The sequence below is a fragment of the Eleutherodactylus coqui genome, chromosome 1 (assembly GCF_035609145.1).
Source record: "Eleutherodactylus coqui strain aEleCoq1 chromosome 1, aEleCoq1.hap1, whole genome shotgun sequence".
Taxonomy (NCBI): domain Eukaryota; kingdom Metazoa; phylum Chordata; class Amphibia; order Anura; family Eleutherodactylidae; genus Eleutherodactylus; species Eleutherodactylus coqui.
In genome coordinates this window covers 153684349-153712197 of record NC_089837.1, presented here as the reverse complement: position 1 = coordinate 153712197, position 27849 = coordinate 153684349, and the positions used below count along the sequence as shown (strand labels likewise).

At 48.4% G+C, this 27849-nt stretch overlaps 1 protein-coding gene across 1 annotated transcript in view; it reads right to left on the bottom strand.

Annotated features, from left to right (window-relative positions):
* The window catches only part of LOC136630232 (probable cation-transporting ATPase 13A4), a 201618-nt gene that overhangs the window by 110426 nt on the left and 63343 nt on the right, over positions 1 to 27849 (bottom strand). The window contains exons 2-5 of the mRNA XM_066605486.1: positions 25619 to 25792; positions 25269 to 25400; positions 1721 to 1791; positions 1552 to 1632 (exon numbers count right to left, since the gene is read on the bottom strand). Of these exons, the coding sequence (XP_066461583.1) occupies positions 1552 to 1632; positions 1721 to 1791; positions 25269 to 25400; positions 25619 to 25792 (458 nt within the window). The remainder of the gene's footprint in view (positions 1 to 1551; positions 1633 to 1720; positions 1792 to 25268; positions 25401 to 25618; positions 25793 to 27849) is intronic.

Sequence of the window (27849 nt, the reverse complement as noted above, 5' to 3'; positions counted from 1 at the left end):
CCCGCTATCCCCTGCTGCGGCTGTAAAAGCTGCAGTAGGGGATTCCTCGGATGTGAAACCTCTGGACACTGTCACACCCAGGGGTTTCACCTTTGGTCAATGGGGGCCGACAGCAGCAGCGGTGGCCCCATTGACATACAGAGAACATCGTGATCCTCTGCTGCAGCTGTGACAGAGGATTTCTTCATCTCCGCGGGGAGTCCCCTTGTCACTGAACACTGTGAGAGCATTGTGATCCTCTGTGACAGCTGTGGCAGAGTAACGCGATGTTCTCCCATTGAATTCAATGGAGCCAGCGCTACAGCCGGCTCCATTGAAAGCAATGGGTTGCCGGCAAGCCTTGCAGTGATTTTCAGGGAAGGGCTTTAAACATACATACATACATACTCAATAGCTGAGTGCTGCCTCTGATTGGTCACAGTGCTCAGTCAATCAGAGGCAGGCCTTTCTGCAGGTGGGGATTTTAATTATTTTTTTAACACATTTTAGGGATGATATTCAGGAAAGGGCTTATATTTAAAGCCCTTCCCCGAAAATCACTGCAGGGTTTGCCAGGGGCCTATTGCTTTCAATGGAGCCGGCTGTAGCGCCGGCTCCATTGAATTCAATAGGAGAACATCGCGCTCCTGTGCCACAGCTGTCACAGCTATGCCAGAGGATCGCAATCTTCACTGTATGCTCTCAATGGTGTCGGCGCTGCTGCCCCTGGACCCTTTGAGCACAAGGTTAAACCCCTGGATGTGACAGCATCCAGGGGTTTCACATCCAAAAAAGACGGATGCCGCAGTTACTTGTGTTTTACAATCCGCTGCCCTATATTTACTGCTGCGCATTTTTGTGCACAGGTAAATATCAGGCATATGACTGCTGCCATTGAAAAGCATTGGTTCTTAATTAGAGATGAGCGAATATACACGTTTCGAGTAATTACTCGATCGAGCACCGCGATTTTCGAGTACTTCCGTACTCGGGTGAAAAGAGTCGGGGGGCGCCGGGGGGCGGCGTGGCGGAGCGAGGGGTAGCAGCAGGGAACAGGGGGGAGCCCTCTCTCTCTCCCTCTCCCCCCCACTCCCCGCTGCAACCCCCCACTCAGCCACGGCGCCCCCCGAATCTTTTCACCCAATGTTTCCTGTCCACGGGCAAATTGTAACTGCATTTCCCGCAGCGATAATCCGACCGTGCGGAACGCAATGAAGGCTTTCCATAGCCTTGCTATGGAAAGTGCAGGCCCCCTGTCCATGAGCGGAGAATCATTGCAATTCTCTGCTCGCGGTCGGCAATTCGCAGCATGCTGTGAATTGCAACAATTCTCCGCAATCAGCCTATCTTTCAGATAGACTGACAGCGGAGATCCGCCTGCAGGCTCCTGCTCCTGGGTGGCAGCTCCCCCGGCGGAGATCCGCAGCGGGATTTCACAACACCGGTAAACAGGCAGCCTAAATTTTTATTGAAGCGGCTTTAGTTACATAAAATTAGAAGTAGAACATCTCTTCAACATGAATCCATAAATTAATCTGAAGCCTCAGACTGCGGACAAGATGGAGTCTATACCTGACTTTCTGTTCTTCCTTGGTTAGGCCAAAACCATATTTTGAGTGTATGTCTGAGCAAGACAGATCTTCCTCCAGAGCACTAAAAAGATAATGCCATGTATGAGTCTTAGAGCAGGGATGTGATTGATACAATATAGTATTTTACATCTCTGACCTACTGTACTTACCCAATTTTAATAAACTTGCTCTCAGAGTGGATCCATACATAACGTATTTTTTGCACTTTTATGTATCTCACCTAATTGCGTAAAAAAAAATAAAAAAATCAGTATACAAGGTTTAGTAAGATGACTTTTAAGTAATATTCTGTACATTTACAACAGCCTCTGAAGCTATGAGACATTTTTCTATTGAAGAAGGTTGTCTCATTAAGACAGCCCTTTTCTTTTTAATAATTCTTATTGGGCTTTTAATAAACAAATAACAGAAAGTTGACATATTTGTTACTTTAAAAATATTTATGCCACAGTACAGAAATTTTATTCTAAACACGCAATGCATTGCCGAATAGTATTGAAACTAATGTTCCTTCTTACAAAAGAAAAGAAAATAGTTGCCAGGTTAATGCAGTCCGTACCTTCAGTACTAGATATCAACTGTGAACCAGAAACTAGAAACTCTGGTCATAATACTGTTCAAACTGAGGACAGCCACTCATTTCCCTCCATTAGTGGCCACTATTTAATTAAGTATAGATACTCCCCTACTTGCGAACCCCCAGCTGCTGTGGCAACCGCATGGTATCCTGAACATTCAGTGCAGGCCGTTTTTTAAGGCCCATTTAGACACAACGATTACTGCTCAAAATTCGCTCAAAGACAATCTTTTGAGCGATAATCGTGTGCATTTACGCACTTCAAGAACTGCTGTGTTCTCAGAGTGCTCAGCTGGTATCCCCTTGAGCGCTCTGAGTGTGGTATGCAGAACACAGCTGGAGAGCTGTCTTTTGCATATTCCTGCTGTATTCATGGAGCGCTCAGCTGGTATACAGCTGAGCCCTCCGAGCAGGGTATACAGAAGACAGCTGGAGCACTCTCTTCCGCATATTCCTGCTTTGTTCTCCGAGGGGAATATCACCTGAAACAATAGTATCAGCGGTAGCCCGCTGAGAACTCAGCACGCGGCACTGATCAAGTTCATAGTTACCTTTCAGCTGACTGAAAGTTAGCAATAACCAAGTAGTGCATGATGGCCGCGTATTTAGGCACAGCAATTATTGCTCAAAAGACAGCTTTTGAGCGATAATCATTGTGTCTTAATGGAGTATTACTCGTCTGCTCATCGGAACTGTTAACGCTTTAATTGTCAACTCTGACAGCGGCACAAAAAGCGTTAATAGTTCCGAGGAGTGGCACGGCTTGTTGGAGCTGCTATGGTAGGGTGTCGGCTCTTAGAATCAGCCGGCACACAATGTTGTATAAAGCAGAATCCACCAGCGATCCCCTCCATACAAGCTTTTGTTCAGACATACAAACAAACAAAGGCACTTACGAACAGCTTCCTGGAATGGAACCTGTTCGTAAGTAGGGGTCAATCTGTATATGAGCTTGTAATGATGTACATGGCCATGTTGGGACATCAAAATAATAGAGCTGAAATGGGGATAAAACCTCTATTACTTACATAAGGAAAGGGAGGGAAGTGAAGTCCTGAAGCAAAAAGTCTCTTTACTTGATATTTTTGTATTGCATACAGTAACTTTGGAACTCATAATAATCTAAGACTAAGGCTTCCTTCCCACGAACGGATTTCCGCTGCGTAATTCGCTGTAACACAGCAGTAGATAGTGTGAAAACGTTTTCCCGCCTACCGCCGCGTCATAGGACGCGGCTGGCGCGTCACATGACACGGCCGGCCGCGTCATGTGACGTGGTGGGCGTGTCATGTGACGCAGTGGTGGGCGGGGAAGCGTCATGCGTAGGGATGACCGAACGTACTCGTTCGAGTATTAGCGTGTTCGAGATGCTCGTTACTCGTGACGAGTACCACGCGATGTTCGAGTTACTTTCACTTTCATCTCTGAGACGTTAGCGCGCTTTTCTGGCCAATAGAAAGACAGGGAAGGCATTACAACTTCCCCCTGCGACGTTCAAGCCCTATACCACCCCCCTGCAGTGAGTGGCTGGTGAGATCAGGTGTCACCCGAGTATATAAATCGACCCCTCCCGCGGCTCGCCACAGATGCATTCTGACATAGAGGAGGGAAAGTGCTGTCTTGGTGGAGCTGCTATAGGGAGAGCGTTAGGAGTATTTTAGGCTTCAAGAACCCCAACGGTCCTTCTTAGGGCCACATCTAACCGTGTGCAGTACTGTGGAGGCTGCTTTTTGCAGTGTTGCACATTTTTTTTTTTTGGTATGTCGGCCGTGCAGAACATTGCGCCCTGCAGTAATACTCCAGGGCCAGAAGCGGTGGTTAGGCAGGGACAGAAGACATATATTGTGAGGCAGGGACAGAAGACATATTTATTGAATATAGGCAGTGGGCCTTTGCGAAAACATTTGGGGAAAAAAATCTATTTGGGCTGCCTGTGACTGTCCTCAGTGTACTGGGTCTCTGCTGGGTGTAGTAGGCCATCTAATTCATACGCAGCCAGCTAAGTGTTACAGCAGGCTTGCGCAAAATTATTTCCTGGCTCTGTGTTGGCTGTTAAATCACCGCTGTATTCCAGTCCACAGTGCAACACTCTGCAGTTATTTGACATACTCCAGGGCCAGTAGCGGTGACGCAGAGAGAGAAGAGATATATTTATTGAATATAGGCAGTGGACCTTTGCAAAAACATTTGGGGAAAAAAATCTATTTGGGCTGCCTGTGACTGTCCTCAGTGTTCTGGGTCTCTGCTGGGTGTAGTAGTCCTCTTAATTCATACGCAGCCAGCTAAGTGTTACAGCAGGCTTGCGCAAAATTATTTCCTGGCGTTCCGTAAGTGAAGTCAGCCTCCAACCACAGGCCAATAAGCGGCACGTTTAATTACAGCGTTCTGTTTCTGCACTACTGGTAATACACCATGCTGAGGGGTAGGGGTAGGCCTAGAGGACGTGGACGCGGGCGAGGACGCGGAGGCCCAAGTCAGGGTGTTGGCACAGGCCGAGCTCCTGATCCAGATGTATCGTAGCCGACTGCTGCGGGATTAGGAGAGAGGCACGTTTCTGGCATCCCCACATTCATCTCACAATTAATGGGTCCACGCGGTAGACCTTTATTAGAAAATGAGCAGTGTGAGCAGGTCCTGTCGTGGATGGCAGAAAGTGCATCCAGCAATCTATCAAACACCCAGAATTCTGCGCCGTCCACTGCTGCAACTCTGAATTCTCTGGCTGCTGCTCCTCCTTCCTCCCAGCCTCCTCACTCCATTACAATGACACATTCTGAGGAGCGGGCAGACTTCCAGGAACTGTTCAAGGGCCCCTGCTCAGATTGGGCAGCAGTGGTTCCTCTCCCACCAGAGGAGTTTATCGTGACTGATGCCCAACCTTTGGAAAGTTCCCGGGGTCCGGGGGATGAGGCTGGGGACTTCCGGCAACTGTCTCAAGACCTTTCAGTGGGTGAGGAGGACGATGACGATGAGACACAGTTGTCTATCAGTGAGGTAGTAGTAAGGGCAGTAAGTCCGAGGGAGGAGCGCACAGAGGATTCGGAGGAAGAGCAGCAGGACGATGAGGTGACTGACCCCACCTGGTTTGCTACGCCTACTGAGGACAGGTCTTCAGAGGGGGAGGCAAGGGCAGCAGCAGGGCAGGTTGCAAGAGGCAGTGCGGTGTCCAGGGGTAGAGGCAGGGCCAGACCGAATAATCCACCAACTGTTTCCCAAAGCGCTCCCTCGCGCCATGCCACCCTGCAGAGGCCGTGGTGCTCTAAGGTCTGGCAGTTTTTCACTGAGAGTGCAGACGACCGACGAACATTGGTGTGCAACCTTTGTCGCGCCAAGATCAGCCGGGGAGCCACCACCACTAGCCTCTCCACCACCAGCATGCGCAGACATATGATGGCCAAGCACCCCACAAGGTGGGACGAAGGCTGTTCACCGCCTCCGGTTTGCACCGCTGCCTCTCCCCCTGTGCCCCAACCTGCCACTGAGATCCAACCCCCCTCTCAGGGCACAGGCACTACCGTCTCCTGGCCTGCACCCACACCCTCACCTCCTCTGTCCTCGGCCCCATCCACCAATGTCTGTCAGCGCACCGTCCAGCCGTCGCTAGCGCAACTGTTGGAGCGCAAGCGCAAGTACGCCGCCACGCACCCGCACGCTCAAGCGTTAAACGTGCACAAAGCCAAATTTATCAGCCTGGAGATGCTGCCGTATAGGGTTGTGGAAACGGAGTCTTTCAAAAGTATGATGGCGGCGGCGGCCCCGCGCTAGTCAGTTCCCAGTCGCCACTACTTTTCCCGATGTGCTGTCCCAGCACTGCACGACCACGTCTCCTGCAACATTGTACGCGCCCTCACCAACGCGGTTACTGCCAAGGTCCACTTAACTACGGACACGTGGACAAGCACAGGCGGGCAGGGCCACTATATCTCCCTGACGGCACATTGGGTGAATTTAGTGGAGGCTGGGACAGAGTCAGAGCCTGGGACCGCTCACGTCCTACCCACCCCCAGAATTGCAGGCCCCAGCTCGGTGGTGGTATCTGCGGCAGTGTATGCTTCCTCCACTTAAGCACCCTCCTCCTCCAACGCAACCTCTGTCTCGCAATCAAGATGTGTGAGCAGCAGCAGCACGTCGCCAGCAGTCGGTGTCACGCGGCGTGGCAGCACAGCGGTGGGCAAGCGTCAGCAGGCCGTGCTGAAACTACTCAGCTTAGGAGATAAGAGGCACACGGCCCACGAACTGCTGCAGGGTCTGACAGAGCAGACCGACCGCTGGCTTGCGCCGCTGAGCCTCCAACCGGGCATGGTCGTGTGTGACAACAGCCGTAACCTGGTGGCGGCTCTGCAGCTCGGCAGCCTCACGCACGTGCCATGCCTGGCCCACGTCTTTAATTTGGTGGTTCAGCGCTTTCTGAAAAGCTACCCACGCTTGTCAGACCTGCTCGGAAAGGTGCGCCGGCTCTGCGCACATTTCCGCAAGTCCCACATGGACGCTGCCACCCTGCAACATCGGTTTAATCTGCCAGTGCACCGACTGCTGTGCGACGTGCCCACACGGTGGAACTCTACGCTCCACATGTTGGCCAGGCTCTATGAGCAGCGTAGAGCTATTGTGGAATACCAACTCCAACATGGTCGGCGTAGTGGGAGTCAGCCTCCTCAATTCTTTACAGAAGAGTGGGCCTGGTTGGCAGACATCTGCCAGGTCCTTGGAAACTTTGAGGAGTCTACCCAGATGGTGAGCGGCGATGCTGCAATCATTAGCGTCACCATTCCTCTGCTATGCCTCTTGAGAAGTTCCCTGCAAAGCATAAAGGCAGACGCTTTGCGCTCGGAAACGGAAGCGGGGGAAGACAGTATGTCGCTGGATAGTCAGAACACCCTCCTGGGGATGAGGGAGGAATGAGGGGGGAAGAGGAGGAGGAAGAGATGAGGGGGGAAGAGGAGGAGGAAGAGATGAGGGGGGAAGAGGAGGAGGAAGAGATGAGGGGGGAAGAGGAGGAGGAAGAGATGAGGGGGGAAGAGGAGGAGGAAGAGATGAGGGGGGAAGAGGAGGAGGAAGAGATGAGGGGGGAAGAGGAGGAGGAAGAGATGAGGGGGGAAGAGGAGGAGGAAGAAATGAGGGGGGAAGAGGAGGAGGAAGAGATGAGGGGGGAAGAGGAGGAGGAAAGGAGGGAAGGAGGGAAGGAGGGAAGGAGGGAAGGAGAAGGAGGATCTTCCTAGTGAGGACAGCCATGTGTTGCGTACAGGTACCCTGGCACACATGGCTGACTTCATGTTAGGATGCCTTTCTCGTGACCTTCGCGTTATACGCATTCTGGCCACTACGGATTACTGGGTGTACACACTGCTCGACCCACGGTATAAGGAGAACATTTTCACTCTCATACCCGAAGAGGAAAGGGGTTCGAGAGTGATGCTATACCACAGGACCCTGGCGGACAAACTAATGGTAAAATTCCCATCCGACAGCGCTAGTGGCCGAAGGCGCAGTTCCGAGGGCCAGGTAGCAGGGGAGGCGCGGAGATCAGGCAGCATGTACAGCACAGGCAGGGGAACACTCTCTAAGGCCTTGACAGCTTTATGGCTCCCCAGCAAGACTGTTTCACCGCTCCCCAGTCAAGGCTGAGTCGGCGGGAGCACTGTAAAAGGATGGTGAGGGAGTACGTAGCCGATCGCACGACCGTCCTCCGTGACGCCTCTGCCCCCTACAACTACTGGGTGTCAAAGCTGGACACGTGGCCTGAACTCGCGCTTTATGCCCTGGAGGTGCTTGCTTGTCCTGCAGCTAGCGTCTTGTCAGAGAGGGTGTTTAGTGCGGCTGGGGGAATCATCACAGATAAGCGTACCCGCCTGTCAACCGACAGTGCCGACTGGCTTACACTCATCAAGATGAACAAAGCCTGGATTTCCCCAGACTTCTCTTCTCCACCAGCGGACAGCAGCGATACCTAAACAATACGTAGGCTGCACCCGCGGATGGAAGCATTGTTCTCTATCACCATCAAAAACGTGGACCTTTCAGCTTTATCAATCTGTGTATAATATTCATCCTCCTCCTCCTGCTCCTCCTCCTGAAACCTGACGTAATCACACCGAACGGGCAATTTTTCTTAGGCCCACAAGGCTCAGTCATATAATTTTTGTAAACAATTTTTATACGTTTCAATGCTCATTAAAGCATTGAAACGTGCGCCTGAACCAATTTTTATTTTAACTGGGCTGCCTCCAGGCCTAGTTACCAATTAAGCCACATTAACCAAAGCGATTAATGGGTTTCACCTGCCCTCTTGGTTGGGCATGGGCAATTTTTCTGAGGTACATTAGTACTGTTGGTACACCAATTTTTGGGGGCCCTCGCCTACAGTGTAATCAAATTAATTTTTAGTCCACCTGTATTACAGCTGACGTTACATCAGCTATGTTGGGCACTGCAATGGGATATATTTATTTACCGCCGGTGGCTTCCTGGCACCCACCCATGCGGTCGGTCCACACGGAGTTTTAACTGCATGTGTCCACTTCTAAAGAACCCCAGTCAGACTGGGGCATGCAGTGTGGGCCGAAGCCCACCTGCATTAAGCACGACATTACCTCAGCTGTGATGGGCAATGCAATGGGATATATTTATGTACTGCCGGTGGGTTCCAGGGAGCCACCCATGCTGTGGGTGCACACGGAATTCCCATTGCGGAGTTGTACCTGCCTGTGACTATTTATAAAAAACCGCGGTCTGACTGGGGCATGCAGACACCTTGACAGAATGAATAGTGTGTGGCACATAGGTTCCCCATTGCTATGCCCACATGTGCAGCTCCAGATGGAGGTGGCACAGGATTGGATTTCTCATTGCTTCTGTACAGCATTGTGGGCTATCGCCCCCCCCTTTTAAAGAGGGTCGCTGCCTAGTCGTGCCAACCCTCTGCAGTGTGTGCCTGCGGTTCCTCCTCATGGCAGACGCACTTATAAATAGACATGAGTGTGGCGTGGCATGAGGGCAGCTAAAGGCTGGACAGGGACAGTTTGGTGTGCGCTGTGGACACTGGGTCGTGCGGGGGGGGGGGGGGGGGTTGGTCAGTATGTAACCCAGGAGAAGTGGCAGCGGAGTGTCATGCAGGCAGTGATTGTGCTTTGTTGGAGGTAGTGTGGTGCTTAGCTAAGGTATGCATTGCTAATGAGGGCTTTTCAGAAGTAAAAATTGTTGGGAGGGGGGGGGGCACTCTTGCCGCTATTGTGGCTTAATAGTGGGACCTGGGAACTTGAGATGCAGCCCAACATGTAGCCCCTCGCCTGCCCTATCCGTTGCTGTGTCGTTCCCATCACTTTCTTGAATTGCCCAGATTTTCACAAATGAAAACCTTAGCGAGCATCGGCAATATACAAAAATGCTCGGGTCGCCCATTGACTTCAAGGGGGTTCGTTACTCGAAACAAACCCTCGAGCATCGCGCAAATTTTGTCCCGAGTAACGAGCACCTGAGCATTTTGGTGCTCGCTCATCTCTAGTCATGTGGGAACGAAAACGCCGGATCCGCTGGTAAGTATGGGGTCTCTGGGGGGGGGCACCGTGACAGCCTAACGTGATATAAGTGTATATATACAGCTTTGTTCACCTAAATCATTTGAATATGCCGGGTCAATAAAGAGGACTTTGTGTAAGGGCCCATGGACAATTTTTTTTTCATTTGAGTTCTGTTCGAATTTGTAACTTAGGAAACTTTGACAGAACTCTGACGCATTAAAATGAATGGGGCTATGAAGACAGGCAGTTTTGTTCATAGAACAATAGTCCCTGAAAAAAAACACTATGCATTTTCTGGGCTGAATCATGGCTGAGAGTAGGACATGTAATGTCCATTCTCCTGCACAGACAACAAATGGATGGGGTGTCTGTATGCTATCCACTGCAAGTTTCAGCCAAGAATCTTTGGCACAGTCTGCACTCGGCTGTCTGAATGTGACCTAATGGTTCTAACTATACTAACCCTACCCCCTGCTCGACCCCCATTCCCATCACTTGGCCTCAGGACGCTAACTATACTGACTACCCCCTTGTTTTTCTTTTTGTCCTCCCCAATCCCTAGTTTAAACACTCCTCCAGCCTTCTAACGATCTTCTCCTCCCACACAGCTGCACCCACCTCATTAAGATGCAGCCCGCTTCTACGGTAGAGCCTGCAGCCGACAGAAAGGTCAGCACAGTTCTCCAGGAACCCGAACCCCTCCTTCTTACACCAGCTCCAGAGCCACTTTTTTGCCTCCCTAAGATCCTGCTGCCTTTCTAATGTGGCTTTAGGTGCAGGTAGTATTTCCAAGAAAACTACTCTCGGGGTCCTCATCTTAAGCTTGGGCTCCAAGTCACTGAAATCATTTTTGAGGGCCGTCCATTAACCTCTAATTTCTCCATTGGTGCCAATGTGCACCATGACCGCTGGATCCTCACCAGCCCCTCCCAGTAATCTGTTAATCTGATCCGTGAGCGCCAGGAAGACAACACACCGTTCAATGATCCCGGGTCTTTATGGCAGATTGCCCTATCAGTCCCTCTTATAAATTTAGGAGTCCCCCACCACTAGAATCTGTCTGGCCTGCCCTGCGCTTCCCATCCCCATCTCACTGGAGCAGTTATCCCCCTGGCGTTCAAAGGGCATGTCGTGCTGCAGCGGTGCTGGCTCTGTAATGGCATCCCCCTCATCTGCCAACTTTGCAAACTTGTTGGGTTGTGCCAGTTCAGGACTAGCCTCCCTGATTCTCTTCCCTCTACCTCTGCTTCTATCCGTCACCCAGCTAGCATCCTCCCCTGCCTCTACCCCAGCAAGTGCCTGCTCAGTTAGCACTAAACTCCTTTCCATGTTGTCAGTGGATCTCAGTGTTGCCAGTTGCTCATTTATATCCAGGATTTGTGCTTCCAAATGTGCGACCAGCGTGCATCTTGCTCAACAATATGCACCTTTGATCGGCTGATCAAGGACCGCATATATTGCACAAGTAGCACACTGGATGGCATTGTCAGGCATGGAGCTCATCCTAATAGGGATCTACAATTTACTTGTGGAAGTGGTGAAGATTCACTAGATCACACTCTAAAACACGCCACCGCTTGTATGCAAACGCTCACTCACCTCTGCCCGTGCACAACCGCTCACACACCTCTGCCCGCAACCGCTCATACACCTCCGCCCGCTTGAATAACACAAAGTTCTTATACATTCTGATCTGCAGCAGCAAGAACACTCATGATGCAAATGCAAGAGGGGTAGTCATGAAGGAACATGCTCCTTTCATTATTATCTTGTTTAATATTTCTGTTAGACTGTAAATGAACACTGACCTCTAGTGGTCGTTCAGTGTTACTGCTTTTGGTTCCTTTTGCCATTTTGTGATAGGCTGTTGGAAGATAACCTATCTGTTGTGCCCCAGAACCTTCTGGATCTTTCATGACTTGTTTGGAGCATGAGAGCAGAGATGTAAAAATGAAGGAGCTGCTGCTGGTGTGGATTTTGTACCAGGCCCCATGGCATGGCCTTGTATGCTACAGAGTGAGGAAGGAATGACTGCCAACTAGGTTCTGTGCAAGGCCTACATGCTGAAGCCAGTATCTGGCCCATGAACTCCAGTGAAGGAATGTCTGTCTATTGCGGAATGCTCATGAAGTCGAGGAAGGCATTGTGGAAAAGAGTGATATATACCGTCAACCCGTGCTTCACTGCTGCCAGAAATGAGAGAAGAGCAATCCTTTGCATATCAATATAATTATTGTAAGTCTAGTATATCATGGACTGTTTGGCAATATCATTTATTACTAAAGACAAGCAATCACCCTATTGATGACTACCAAATAATCCTTCATGAATCAGAGGTCCACTTTGAGTTTTATTTGTAGCAAACGGTTTATCACAAGAACGCGCCTTCTGAATTATCAGATGTATAAAGCAGATCCAGCGACTTTCTTTTACTTGTTTTATTGTTTATTAAAAGTTAAAAAGCAAGATGTTGGGAGTTTGGAGTTGATATACACATGAATACATATAATAAATTGAGGTTAGTAATAGAGATGAGCGAACGTACTCATCCGAGCTTGATGCTCACTCGAGTATTCGGGTACTCGAGAGGCTCGGTACTCGAGTCAATTTCATTTCCTTCCTTGCATGTTTTGCGCCATTTTCTAGCCAATAGACATGCAGGGAAGGCATTACAACTTCCTCCTGTGATGTTCCAGCCCTATCCCACCCCCCTGCAGTGAGTGGCTGGCGAGATCAAGTGACCGCCAAGTATTTAAAGCAGTCCCGCCCGTGCCTCACTTCAGACACACGCTGGCAGAGATTAGGGAAGGTGCTGTTGCTCATTTAGGCATAGTGTGAGTATCTTCAAGAAGCCCAATGGTCTTTCTTAGGGCCACATCTGACCGTGTGCATTACTGTTGTGGCTGCTGGGAGCATTTTAGCCCCCCCAATTTTTTTCTCCATCTTGGGCTCTGCAGGCTATTACAGCTATAGCGTTCTCAGTCTGCAGTCAATTATACAGAGTATAGGGGCAGTACTGGTCAGGCGGGGACAGTGGTAGTGTATAATCCTGTCAACAAGTACCCCAACGGTTCTTCTTAGGGCTACCTCTGACTGTGTGCATTACTGTTGTGGCAGCTGGGAGCAGTTTTGCTTTTTTTTTTTCCATCTTGGGCTCTGCAGACTATTGCATTGTCAGTCTGCAGCCAATTATACAGAGTATAGGGGCAGTACTGGTCAGGCAGAGACAGTGGTAGTGTAGAATCCTGTCAACAAGTACCCCCAAAAATCTCCTGCTTAGGGCTACCTGTGCACGTGCGCAGTTTACTGCATGGCTGCTAGGAGTTGTAGTAGCTCACTATTAGCCAGCTAGGCCTTCTGCAGCTTAGCGTATAATTTTTTTGGCCTACAGTGTGCGTAACATAGCTGCTGCCAGCCTCCAAGTGCAGGCAAATAATTGCCTAATTTTTTACAACGCTCTGTGTCTGCTGTATTCGAAATACACCATGCTGAGGGGTAGGGGTAGGCCTAGAGGACGTGGCCGTGGACACGGGCGAGGACCTGGAGGTTCAAGTGAGATTGTGGGCACAGGCCAAGTTTCTGGTCCAGGTGAATCGCAGCCGGCTGCTGCTGAATTAGGAGAGAGGCAAGTTTCTGGGGTCCCCAGCTTCATATCATAATTTATGGGTCCACGTGGTAGACCTTTATTACAAAATGAGGAGTGTGAGCAGGTCCTGTCGTGGATAGCAGAAAATGCATCCAGCAATGTATCAACCACCCAGTCTTCTACGCAGTCCACTGCTGCAACTAGGAATCCTCTCGCTGCTGCTCCTCCTTCCTCCCAGCCTCCTCACTCCATGAAAATAACACATTCTGATGAGCAGGCAGACTCCCAGGAACTCTTCTCGGGCCCCTGCCTTGATTGGGAAAAAAATGGTTCCTCTCCCACCTGAGGAGTTTGTCGTGACCGATACCCAACCTTTGGAAAGCTCCCGGGGTCCGGGTGATGAGGCTGGGGACTTCCGGCAACTGTCTCAAGAGCTTTCAGTGGGTGAGGAGGTTGATGATGAGGAGACACAGTTGTCTATCTGTGAGGTAGTAGTAAGGGCAGTAAGTCCGAGGTAGGAGTGCACAGAGGATTCGGAGGAAGAGCCGCTGGATGATGAGGTGACTGACCCGACCTGGTTCGCTAAGCCAACCAGTCTTCAGAGGGGGAGGCAAGTACAGCAGCAGGACAGGTTGGAAGAGGCAGTGGGGTGGCCTGGGGTAGAGGCAGGGCCAGAGCGAACACTACCCCAACTGCTTCCCAAAGCACCCCCTCGCGCCAAGCCACCCTGCAGAGGCCTAGGTCTTCAAAGGTGTGGATGTTTTTCAGTGAGAGCACGGACGGCCGACGAACAGTGGTGTGTAACCTGTGTCGCGCCAAGATCAGCCGGGGAGCCACCACTACCAGCCTCACCACCACCAGCATGCGCAGGCATATGATGGCCAAGCACCCCACAAGGTGGGACGAAGGCCGTTCACCACCCCCGGGTCGCACCACTGCCTCTCCCCCTGTGCCCCAACCTGCCACTCAGATCCAACCCCCCTCTCAGGACACAGGCACGACCGCCTCCTGGCCTGCACCCACACCCTCACCTCCGCTGTCCTCGGCCCCATCCAGCAATGTCTCTATGCGCAGCGTCCAGCTGTCGCTAGCGCAAGCGCAAATACGCCGCCACGCACCCGCACGCTCAAGTATTAAACGTGCACATTGCCAAATTTATCAGCCTTGAGATGCTGCTGTACAGGCTTGTGGAAACGGAGGCTTTCAAAAACATGCTGGCGGCGGCGGTCCCGTGCTACTCGGTCCCCAGTCGCCACTATTTTTCGCGGTGTGCTGTCCCAGCCCTACACCAGAACGTCTCCCGCAAAATCAATCGCGCCCTCACCAATGCTGTTACTGGGAAGGTCCACTTAACCACGGACACATGGACAAGTACTGGCGGGCAGGGCCACTATATCTCCCTGACGTCACATTGGGTAAATTTGGTAGCGGCTCGGACCGAGTCAGAGCCTGGGACCGCACACGTCCTACCCACACCCAGAAATGCGGGTCCTTCCTCTGTTCTGGTATCTGCGGCGGTCTATGCCACCTCCTCTAAACCCTCCCCCTCCTCAAACAATGAAAACATTCTTGGCAAATGCTTTCGCTTTGGTCCGTCTTGCACCAGTCCAAGAATTTCACCTCTAGCGGCACAATACGAATGCCCCCGGCCGTCCCTCTTAATCATGGCCCCAGTTCCGAAAACCAACAAAATAGAACCGGGGTCCTATTCCATTATTCCTAGCTGAAGCATTCAGCAGACCCCCGGTATAAGGAGAACCTTTCCACTTCCATTCCCGAAGAGGAAAGGGGTTCGAGAGTGATGCAATACCACAGGGCCCTGGTGGACAAACTGATGGTAAACTTCCCATCTGACAACACTAGCGGCAGAAGGCGCAATTCCGAGGGCCAAGTAGCAGGGGAGGCGCAGAGATCAGGCAGCATTTGCAGCGCAGGCAGGGGAACACTGTCCAAAGCCTTTTCCAGCTTTATGGCTCCCCAGCAAGACTGTCACCACTCCCCAGTCAAGGCAGTGTCGGAGGGAGCACTGTAAAAAGACGGTGAGGGAGTACGCAGCCGATCGTACCACCATCCTCCGTGATGCCTCTGCTCCATACAACTATTGGGTGTCAAAGCTGGACACGTGGCACGAACTTGCTCTGTATGCCCTAAAGGTGCTGGTTTGCCCTGCCGCTAGCATCTTGTCAGAGAGGGTGTTTAGTGCAGCTGGGGGAATCATCACGGACAAGCGTACCTGCCCGTCAACTGACAGTGCCGACATGCTTACATTCATAAAGATGAGCAAAGCCGAGAGCAGTCGCATACACCAGCACTCCTCCGCACCCGGCGACTTCAGCGGCTGTTTTGGGGCGACACACCGTCGAGAGACACCCGAGGACCCGGCGATTCACTCCACCTCGCCGAGAGGAACAGTTTGAGCCCACCCACGGCCGGTTCCGTGGTAGAAAAAAATTTCGGCCTGCAGGCAGGCCTGAAGCCGCGGGCTAGAGTGGGAGAGGTGCCGAAACCGGAAGTGGAGAGGGCCCGCGACCGGAAGCGGAGAAGAACGGCCGGGAAGTGCCCCTGCTCACCAGGTACCACCAGCAAGAGACCTGTGGCAACTGGAAAAGAAGCCCAGCTCCCCCCCCCTGTACAAGGTGGAAGAGGAGAAGACCCGGCAGAGACAGCAGGAGGTAGGATACGGGGAGGAGGAGGGAGAACAAGCACGGAGGCTAACAAAGGAGGGATCACAGGGGACATAAACTGCACAACAAAGCCTGAGAAAAAAGGCACCCCCTACCTCTTTCCAGCCCCTCAGAGACCCGGCTAGTGAGCCACAAACCGAGGCTTCCCAGTAAACATAGGGGCTGCACCGTGCAGAACTCTGCAGCTTCTATGAAACAACACCACCACCTACTGGCAGCCCGACGTACTACAGGCCCCCAGTAAATTCATCAAGGCTCACAGAAGTCTACACTCCTTTACAATCTTTTGTAGTACAACAAGGTGAAAAGAATCACCCCTAAACAATAAAGAAAAGCGCAACTCCCAGACACTCTCCCCTGCACATTATTAAGAAGAGAGGCAAAGGGAGAAGGACCAGGAACAGGCTCAAGGACCCTAAGGGGAAAAGACCACAGAGGGGGCCCCTGCAGGAGGAGAAAAAGGAGTGTGGGGACAAGCCTGGCTCTGAATCAGTTAACCACTGAGCATAACAACTCTCATAGAGCAACCCACCCCCTACGGATGCAAAAGCCATATGGTAAAGGCACAGCAACAGCAATAATTAAACCTGCACAGCCCCAAAACTTCAACACCATAAAGACCCTCGTCACCTCTCCCCGCCTCCTGTCACGATCTATGCAAGGACTGTCTGTATAAAGGGAAAACAGAACCCGACCGACCCCCGATACAGACCACGACAGCGTAAAGGAGAACCCTGAACCCGACTCCTAGCCTAGAGAGCAACCCCCACTCAGCGCTTGAGCAGAACTAGCCGCTTCGGGCAATGAGGCCCTAGTGTCTGCGCCATCGGGACAGCTGCATTATGCAATAAGAAAAATAGATTAAAACCTACAAGCACCCTTTGTAGACCTGAAGCAACCATCAAAAAAAAAAAAAAAAAAATGTCTAAAAACAAAGGCAAAACAACGAAGACCCCATCCAAAGGCACGCTAATGAACATGTTCGCTTCCCAATCCCAAGCAGAAACCCTCTCCCCTACAGCGTCCAGAAGCCCCTCAGAAATAGATGCAGAAGAAGAAAATATAGAAACAAGACACGATAACGCAGACCACTCCAGTCTACTAGCAAAAATGGAAAAAGTTTTCAAAACGGCGCTCTCGGCCGCAGTAAAAGACTTTACTGAGCAGATACGAGACTTGGGGCAAAGAACGGAAGAACTAGAGAGAAAAACAGAGGACATAATCGAAGTTGTGGAAACAGACCGAGGCTATGTGGCAGACTTAGAATCTAAAGTAGATCAAATGGAAGCCAAACTAGAGGACCTGGAAAACAGGTCGAGGCGATCTAATATCAGAATAAGGGGCCTTCCAGAATCGATCACAGCCTTGAAAGAGACGGCAATCAACCTCTTCTCCGCACTTCTGCCCCAGCTCGATCAAACTTCATTTAAAATTGACCGAATACACAGGGCACTTGCGAAACCCCCAAATCCAGAACTGCCTCGAGATGTGGTGCTTAAGTTACACTACAGCGAAGTGAGAGACCAACTCCTGGCGGCAGCCAGGAACCTCACTCCATTACCCGGGATGTCTTCCGCCGTTCAACTCTACGCAGACATTGCCCCATCTACACTGGCGAAAAGGAGGATGTTCAGGCCAATTACACAAGCTTTAATAACGGCCAACATCAGATATAAATGGGCATTCCCGTTCGCGCTTATCTTCCAGTACCAAGGCAGAACACATACGGCGAAGTCCTTGGAGGAGGCCTACGAAGCCCTAGAGAGAGCACAGATACAAATAGAAAGACCACCAGAAACAAGAAGAACGCGCCCGCGTCCTAGGCGATCCTGGGTTACTCCACACCCGACACAAAGCAGATCCAGACCGCGAGATCAAATTGCATCAAACAATGGGCCCAACAGGGCCTAGAGAAGGCTTGAAAGAGTTAAAATGGACGCTGTAACCCCGCTTACCACTCTCCCAGGTTTATAGAGGAGAAGAGGGAAGAAGAAACGGGGGAGGACTGGGGGGGGGGGGGAGAGGAGACGACAATTAGATAAACGAAAGGCTAATATTTCTATGATTCATAATGAATATATTAGAGGGGGGGGGAGGAGCCCGCGGAGGGGAGATCCCGCTTGGGTGCGTCCCCATAGAAAGAGTACAAATTGATTGTATAACTCATATTTTTTCGTAGATCAGGATGCATAGTCCCAAGATGGTAAGAAAGTTGCCGAGTACTTCAGAGATGGAGGGGTCACCAAAAGGTGACACCAATCCAATCTCTGGCCTTAAGGGTCCGAGGACCCTAGTTAACCTGAATTGGTTAAGTGTTACACCATTCCCACAAACACAGAGGGGAAAGGTGGATATGTTTGAATGCATGTTTGTAACTGTTTTTGAATTAAGATCACAGGTCGTCTCTCAGAATTGGGGTCAGATTGGAGGACAACAGGCAGACGATCACAAGCTCCCTGGTAAGGACATCACAGCAAGCCCAGACCACACCACCAAATGGTATGTTTGATTTCCCACAATGTGAGAGGATTTAACTCACCGAACAAACGGAGAAAAGCCTTTATAACATACACCAAACACAAACCGGACATAATCTGCATCCAGGAGACACATTTCTCCCATAGTTCAGCCCCCAGACACATTAACCACAACTACACAAGAAGCTTCTCATCCACAGCAAGCAAAAAACATAGGGGGGTCATGACACTATTGCATAACTCATTCCCCCTCCATGACATCCATTCAGAAAGTGACCAAGAAGGGAGATACTGCCTTACGTGGGGTACACTCCAAGACCAGCCACTGCTAATAGTTAACATGTACGCACCACCGGAAAACCCCTGGCCTATCATGCAAAAAGTAGCAAATCAATTAAATAGATTCCCGCAACACAAGGTCCTATGGGCAGGGGACTTCAACTTCCCCTTCCACAAAATGTTAGATAGATCAAGTAATACCCCAGACAGATTTTCAGTAAAACAGAGAAAAGATTGGGAAACTAAACTAGAACACCACAGACTGGCTGATTGTTGGAGAGAGGTACATGGAAAAGATAGAGGATATACCTTTTTCTCAGCACCAAACCAGACCTACTCTAGACTCGACTATGTGCTAATCTCGACACAGCTAGTACCCCAGCTCGCGACCGCCAGGCATTACCCGAATGCGTGGTCGGACCACGATCTGGTACTCTGTGAGATACAATTAGAAAACACCAAAGGAAATGTGTTCAGATGGAGGCTAAATGAGGCGATCTTGAAGGACCCAGCAACCTCAAACAAAATTGCGACCCAAATAGCAGAATTCTTTGAGTATAATAAGGGGCCAGAAAACAAACCGCAGTGGGCATGGCTCGCCCACAAGGCATATATCCGGGGTAGACTGATTCAAACATCATCCCAGAAAAAAAAGGAAAGATCTAAAGCTTTCCAAGCACTAGAAAGGAGATTATTTCTCCTGGAAAACTTGAACCAGCGGAATCCGACGCGGGCGACCACGAAAGAAATCAAGGACATTAAACTCCAACTAAACATCTTAATGTCGGAAAAAGTAGAACGGGCGCTACAGTGGACCAAATACAAATACTATAAATTTGCAAACAAACCAGATAAAATGCTAGCCAAGAAGCTGCGGGAAACGCAGAGACTAAACTCAGTATTCAAATTATACACTCCACATAATACAACGACCACCAATCCAACAAAAATCTACAACACATTCGCCGACTTTTATACGGCCCTTTACCGAGAACATGGGGGGGGAGGAGAATCCTTGAGAAAAGAATTCCTAGAGTCAGTACAACTACCCACCATAAGTCAGGAACAGAGAGACTTATTAAATGCCGACATCACGGAGGAGGAGATAGTAGAGGTAATAGACAACCTAAAACCAGGTAAGGCCCCAGGCCCTGATGGCCTTACAGCTATATATTATAAAAAATACAAGGACCGTCTAGCTGGACCCCTCGGGGAGATGTTTCAAACCCTGATGGACGGACAAACCCCACCAGCGGAATTTCTTAATTCAAACCTAACGGTGATACCGAAGGCGAACAAAGATCCACTGTCCCCAAAAAATTATAGGCCAATATCGCTCCTAAACTTAGATTATAAAATCTTTACAAGTGTCCTAGCGAGGCGACTGAATCTCTTTCTTGCAAAACTCATCCATAAAGACCAAGTAGGCTTTATTCCGCAAAGACAGGCGCCGGACAATATCAGGAAAGTACTAAACATTATTGACCAGGCCCAGAGAAATAGTAACTCCCTGACTCTACTCGCTTTAGACATCGAAAAAGCGTTCGATTCCATATCGTGGGACTATCTGTTCGCCCTGCTGGGTCACATGGGTTTTAACGGGGAATTTCTACGGGCAATAAAATCTTTGTACTCTCATCCCTCAACCCTATTGAAACTGCCAACAACCAAAGAAAGACCAATCCCAATTAAGCGAGGCACCCGACAGGGATGCCCTCTCTCTCCAGCGCTTTTCGCCCTAGCTATGGAGCCGTTAGCGATAGCAATAAGAGAGAACCCAAATATAAAGGGAGTCACCTTGGGGGATAAGGAATATAAAATAAATTTATTTGCGGATGATATGCTATTGACTATCACTCAACCCCTAACAACCTTGCCAAATTTGATGAATCTCCTCGATAAGTGGGCAACCTTAACGGGACTGAGAGTAAATACAGATAAAAGCGATATAACACATATAAATACTCCACCCTCCCTAATAAAGTTAATAGATATAAATTTCGGCTTTAATCAGCAGGCACAATATATACCATATCTGGGAATTAACCTGACCCCCTCCCTGTCCTCTCTATATAAATGGAATTACCCACCGCTAATCAAGAAACTAACCTCGGAGCTAACAAAGTGGAATGATCCCATGCTCTCGTGGATGGGAAGGATAAACGCGGTAAAAATGAATACCCTGCCCCGGATACTATATTTGTTTAGGTCACTGCCCATTCCTATCCCAAACGGAGTTCTGGATGAATTTCAAAAAGCCATCTTCAAGTTTATTTGGGCCGGTAGAAAGGCAAGGATTAAAAACAGGACTATGTACTATCATAAGAAATTAGGAGGCCTTTCAGTCCCCAACCTGAAAAAATACTATCTAGCAGCGAGACTGGCACAATGGATCGAAACCATGGGGGGTACAAAAGCCCCAATCTGGGTCACCATGGAGACGCATAAGCTAGCCCCACACACCCCCGCGGAACTGACCTGGTTGGCAGGTCCACTCAAATCAAACTTTATGGACAAGAGCCCACTATCATATCACTCGATACGCATCTGGAGGGAATCCAGGTACAAACATAAACTATCAAACAATCCATCTAGACTAATGACACTGATACCAAACGAAAAGTTCCCTCCAAGCAGAGACCTGTTACATTTTCAGTGGTGGAAAATAAACGAGCTTACTAGCCTACACAGCATGATAGAAAACTCCAAAATACTCACCATAAATCAATTTAAAATCAAATTCAATCCTCCCACATCCGAGAACTTTAGAATTAATCAGGTATACCATTTCCTAGGCTCACTCAGGCTTCCAAGTTCTCTACCAGAGCTGACTGCATTCGAGAGACTATGCCTGAGGGACCCTATGAAAAAGGGGTCCCTATCCTTAATCTATAACATGCTGAACAGACCAGGGGGAGAAGGAAAGCTTCCTTATATGGAAAAATGGGAAAAGGACCTAAAAATAAGCTTGTCACTAGAGAAATGGAGACAGTGTTGTGAGACGGTGGCGAAGGGGAGTCACCAGGTGACCTTGACAGAAACATCTATGAAGATTCTCCATAGAACCCACTTGGTGCCATACAGACTGCACCAAATATTTCAGTCCATGTCGCCTTTGTGTTTTCGAGGATGCGCTGAAATAGGCACACAAGCCCATATCTGGTGGACATGTCCAGTGGTGGCTAGACTCTGGACGCAAGTCCATAGGCTTCTACGGAGGCTATTCATAGGTAACCTACAGAGATCACCAGCCACACTCTTACTGGGTGATCGTCAACCTGGGACCAGATATCGAGCCCACAAGTTAATCCAGGCGATCTGTATGGCCGCCAGAATACACATTGCCTCCAGATGGAAGCAGAGAGACCTTTTCTTCCAGGACGTGCTAGATAGAGTCTCACGTATCGTACTATACGAGAGAATGCACGCAGTAGGAACAGATGCTTTAGAAAAGTTCGGTGAAATTTGGGACCCCTGGATAAACATGGTAGAAATACCAGGTTTGAGACACATCCTCCAGTCGACATAAAAATAAGACCCATATGATGAATAGACGGGAGAAATACGAATGCACCTAATAAGGGAATGAGAGACGACCACAGTTGATCTTTGTTAAAAGTTTAATGTTTGAACCACGATATTTAGGACCTACAAATATTTTCTTATCTTTTTATTTTTATTTTCTTTTTGTTTGTTTGTTTTTTGTTGAAACAATATTTCTAGTGAAAACCGGAGATAGAGTCTAAGGAATAATATTGTTAGAATTAAATTGGATAAGAGAATAGTACACTCAATTTAGGAATAGGATTAATGTTGTTTGTTATGTTACACCCCCTGCGAGGGGAAATCCACTCTTGAATACTTAAAAAAAAAAAGTTGTACTTTATATGTTTGACTCCTGAATAAAGTATTTTGAAACTAAAGATGAGCAAAGCCTGGATTTCCCCAGACTTCTCCTCTCCACTGGCGGAGAGCAGCGGAACCTAAAGATTCTTTTCGCTGCAACCGCAGATAAAAGCGCTCTTCTCTGTTACCGGTAAAACGGGGCATTTAGCTTTGTCAATCTGTCTCTGACATTAGTCCTCCTCCTGCTAGTCCTCCTCCTGCTACTCCTCCTCCAGAAACAACATGTCATCGCGCTGAACGGCCAATTTTTCAGCGGGCCAAAAGGCTCATCTACATCTACCAATGTTTTTAGAATTTTTCAAAGTTTCAAAAGTATTGAGACTGTAACATGAACCAATTTTTTCAACAGGGCTGTCTACAGGGCTCCGTTACAAATTAAGCAACAGTGAGCTGTAGCTTTAAAAAAATGTTTATGGGTTTCACCTGCCCTCTCGGTTGATAAACTTTTTATAGGTACACTTGTACTCTTGGTATACTTATTTTTGGGGCCCACGCCTACACTCTTATCCAACTATTTTTTCCGGCCTTCGCCTACGCTCATGGTATCCCAATGTTTCAGAGGTTGGCCTATACTATTACTACAGAAATTTTACTGGGGTCTGCCTGCCTGCCTGCACTTCTGCTACAAGAAAGTTACAGGGGTTTGCCTATACTGCTGCCACTTGAATGTTACAGGGCTCTGTCTATACTTCTGCAACGTAGATCTTACAGGGGTCTTCCTATACTGCTGCCACAAGGATGTTACTGAGGTCTGCTAATACTGCTGCCACGTTAATGTTACAGGGGTCTGCCTATGCTTCTGCTACTTAAATGTTACAGCGGTCTGCTTTACTGCTGCAACAGAAATGTTACTGGGGTCTGCATATACTGCTGCTACACAAATGTTACAGGGGTCTGGCAATACTGCAGCTACATAAATGTTAGGGGTCTCCCTAGACTTCTGCAACATAACTGTTACTGGGGTCAGCTTATATCTTTGCTACAGGAATATTACAGGGGTCTGTGTATACTATGGGTGCACTAAGTCTTCCCATAGCAGTCCCACCTTATTGGTACGATGGAGTGGTGCCGTTTGCATTCTCTTTCTAAGTCTTCCCATCGCGGTGTTCTACCTATCTGGCACCCAAAAAAAACCAAGACTGACTAGGGCATGGCATGTGGGCCGCGGTCAACATGCATTTCCTCTCTCGTAACCTCAGCTATCCGGGGCACTGCAATGGGATTTCTTTATGTACCGTCTGTGTGTTCCTGCTAGCCAGCCACCCAAGCTGTGGGTGCACACAGACTTGCCATATCGGAGTTGTACCTGTCTGTCCCCAAAACACTGACAGACTTGGGTAGGGTGCAGAGTGCAGGTGGTTTACCCCTTGCTTTGTCGATGAGGTATCCGACACCCAAACAGAATGAGTAGTTTGTGGACACATGGAGTCCCCATTGCTATGTCACTCACAGCATCTTGAGCCACACAAGGTGTTTGCTGGGACAGAGGCTCACACCGAGTATTGCTACATTGTGGAGATGTGTAGAAGTGCTGGGCTGGCAGCGGACTCCCCTTTATGCCCACGTTTGCAGCTCCTGACGGAGGTGGCAAAGGATTAGAATGAAGATGGAACGTCAATCTATTATCAATTTTCAACAGCATTGTGGGCCATCACCCACACTTTCAAAGAGAGTCGCTGCCTGGCCCTGCCAACCCTCTGCAGTGTGTGCCTCCGGTTCCTCCACATGGCAGATGCACTTATAAATAGACATGAGGGTGGTGTGGCTATGAGGCCAGCATGTGGCATGAGGGCGGCTGAAGGCTGCACAGGGGCAATTCTGTGTGCGCTGCAGATGCAGGGTCGTGCGGGGGGGGGGGGGGGTTGGGCAGCATGTAAGCCAGGCAAAGAGGCAGCGGTGTGTCCCACAGGCAGTGATTGTGCTTGTGCTTGGTTAGAGGTAGTGTGGTGCTTAGCTAAGGTGTACCTTGCAAACGAGGGTTTGTCCAAAGTAAAAATTGTTGGGGGGGGGGCACTCTTGCAGCTATTGTGGCTTAATAGTGAGACCTGGGAACCTGAGATGCAGCCTTGCATGTTGCCCCTCGCCTGCCCTATCCGTATCTGTGTCGTTTCCATCACTTTCATAGGTTTTGAAGATTTGCACAAATGGGAACCTGAGATGCAGCCTTGCATGTTGCCCCTCGCCTGCCCTATCCGTATCTGTGTCGTTTCCATCACTTTCATAGGTTTTGAAGATTTGCACAAATGGAAACCTTATCGAGCATCGGTGATATACAAAAATGCTTGAGTCGCCCATTGACTTCAATGGAGTTCGTTACTCGAAACGAACTCTCGAGCATCTCAGAAAGCTCAACTTGAGCAACGAGCACCCGAGCATTTTGGTGCTCGCTCATCTCTAGTTAGTAACTATTGTAAGTTAAGTTTCATACACGTGTGTTATGGGTGCATTTTTGTGCCTAGAATTTTGACAAGTTTTCCAACCTCATCATTAGTGTTTGCTAACTCAAACTCCAGGCATCATAAGAATCATCATAAGATGCTGTGAGTTCGGGTTAGCTGAACGGCTGTTGGGCTGGAACACTCGACTGTATTAGGGTTACAGAAATTTGCCCATAATAAGCTTGTGTAAAACTTACCTCTTCAACATTACTATTTAGACTGAACACATTTACCTTGCCCTCTGGCTCCATTATAGATTTATATATAATTGAATTTTCATCACTTATAACTGGACATCCAGACTTTGTTGTTCTATGAAGATTGACCTGGATCACCAACTTCTTTATGTAGTCTTTAAGTTCTCCCTAAGAAAGATTGTAGAGCAGATAGAAATAGAGAGATAGAAGGTGAAAAAGTGATATTTGCTGGTATCAAGCTGAATTAGCTTGTAGTAGCCTTGAGGCAAAATCTGCATCAATCACAAAAAGTTGGCCTGGGCATTACTCCTCTTTTTGCAATACAGAGTACTAAGAATGTTGCACTCCTTGTACTAATTTGATAGCTGACAATGTGCTGTACTTACAGTTGTGCGTAGCAAGACTGTATCAGCTCCTGCTAAATTACATGGAACACAGTGGCATGAAACATCCAGCTCTGGCCTCCAATAAAAAAGCAATTTAAGGAATCCGAGAGAAAATATGTAACCCACAAGACACAGAACTTTCCTCCACCGCTCTGATTTGTATCCAAATATCTCCTAAAGAAAAGCATAGAATAAAATAAATCTGCATATATTCACACACACACACGCACACAACTTCTATTACACACACACGCATGAATTTCAATTCTACAAAAACATTTATACTGGAAGGGTTATATCACAGAATTAATCAGATCCTATCTAGTATCACAAACACAGAACAAGGATCAGGAAAAGAAATTGTTAAAACAGAAAACCTTTATTAGTATACATGAAAAGATAAATAAATACTAGAAAATAACATACATTTAAGTCACCACAGAATTAATCTGCCACATTAATAATAAGCCAGAGTGTGAGGTAGGAGTTAATACATGATAGATCAACCAGGCTCACGCTATAATTCCCTACCCCTAATACTCCTAAAGATATATCGGAGTGATCACCCAAAAAAAAGCTGGGCCTGCACATCAACCTCCTGTAGGCCCTAATGCAGCCTGCAAAAGGAAGAAGAAAAAGAGGAACACTTATCAGACTTAGGGCTACAAATACCAGCCCACAATACACACTGATAGCATATATGCATTCATGAAATTCAAGGTGCTTCAACCACCTTAGATGCATGGAATTCAAACCATATGTGTATATAATGGATATAAATAATTCTATGCACATTAAAGTAACATTACATTATTATTAGAGATGAGCGAGTATACTTGCTAAAGGCAATTGCTCGAGCGAGCATTGCCTTTAGCAAGTATCTCCCCCTCTCGAGACTGCAGGTTCGGATGCCGGCGCGGGGGAGCAGTGAGTAGCGTCTGTCAGCAGGAGGGAGCGGGAAGGGGGAGAGAGGGAGAGAGATATCCCCCCTCTGTTCCCCCCCGCTCTCCCCCGCAGCTCCGTGCCAGCTGCCGGCACCCGAACCTACAATCTCGAGCAGGGGAGATGCTCGCTAAAGGCAATGCTCGCTCGAGCAATTGCCTTTAGCGAGTATACTCGCTCATCTATAGGTATTATCATGGTGGTGTGCTTCCTCCTCATTTGGCATACCGGGCACTAGAGGAAACCTAACTTTTTAAACAGTTTTGTAAAAAGATCTTTCCAACATAATATGAAAGATGCCTTCTCTGTTGCATCTGTACTCTGCTTTAACTCAACATTCAAAGCATTATATTCAGAGCATTACGCTAAAGCTGGTAAAGCGAACTTCTCCGAGAGATAATCCTAACGAATGGACATAATCCAAAAGAAGACAGGAAAATACAATAAAGCTGAACCATCAATAATGGCTCTGCTAGTGATGCTTGATTCAAAATTAATAAATTACTTTATTGGTAAAACCATACAATGCGTTTTGTACTTGGACAAAAACCTTTATTAGTATAATTCACACAATCCATATGAAGAATCAACAATTTTATCAAATGTATTGGATAATAGGGAAAAAGATATAATGTAAAAAGTAAAACATATATATCAGCATACACTGCGTTTGGAAAGTCTTCAGACCCTCATGTTTTCCCCCCATTATTCTGCACTCCAGCAATCTAGTCTTTATGGCAGAATGGCCGGAAAGAAGCCTTTCCTCGGTAAAAGACACATGAAAGCCCGTCTGATCTAAAGTTTGCCAAAAAGCACACAAAGGGCTCTCAGACTGTGAGACTTGGCTTGATGATATCACTATAGTGAAGCATGATGCTGTGGAGGTGTATTTCAATTACTTGGACAGTGAGACAGGACATGAAAAGTTGAATGGAGCAAAGTACAGAGAGATTCTTAATGGAAACCTTAACCAGAGCAAGAGAGACCTCAGACTGGGCACACAGCCAAGACAACACAGGAGTGGCTTAGGGACAACTCTGTGAATGTCCTTGAATGGCCAAACCAAGACTTGAACCTAATCAAAGATCTCTAGAAAGACCCTTAGGGCAGGGCAGTGGGAAGAGTTAGTGCAGTTAGAACTAGCAGAACAGTTTGTAGGGGTAAACATAATATAAAAAATAACCAAAACCTTCTAAATTGTATGGTGACTAATGCTCTAAGTCTGACCCACAAAGTAGACGAACTAGAAGTTGGAATGTCTTAGGAAAACTACTACATAGTGGGAATAA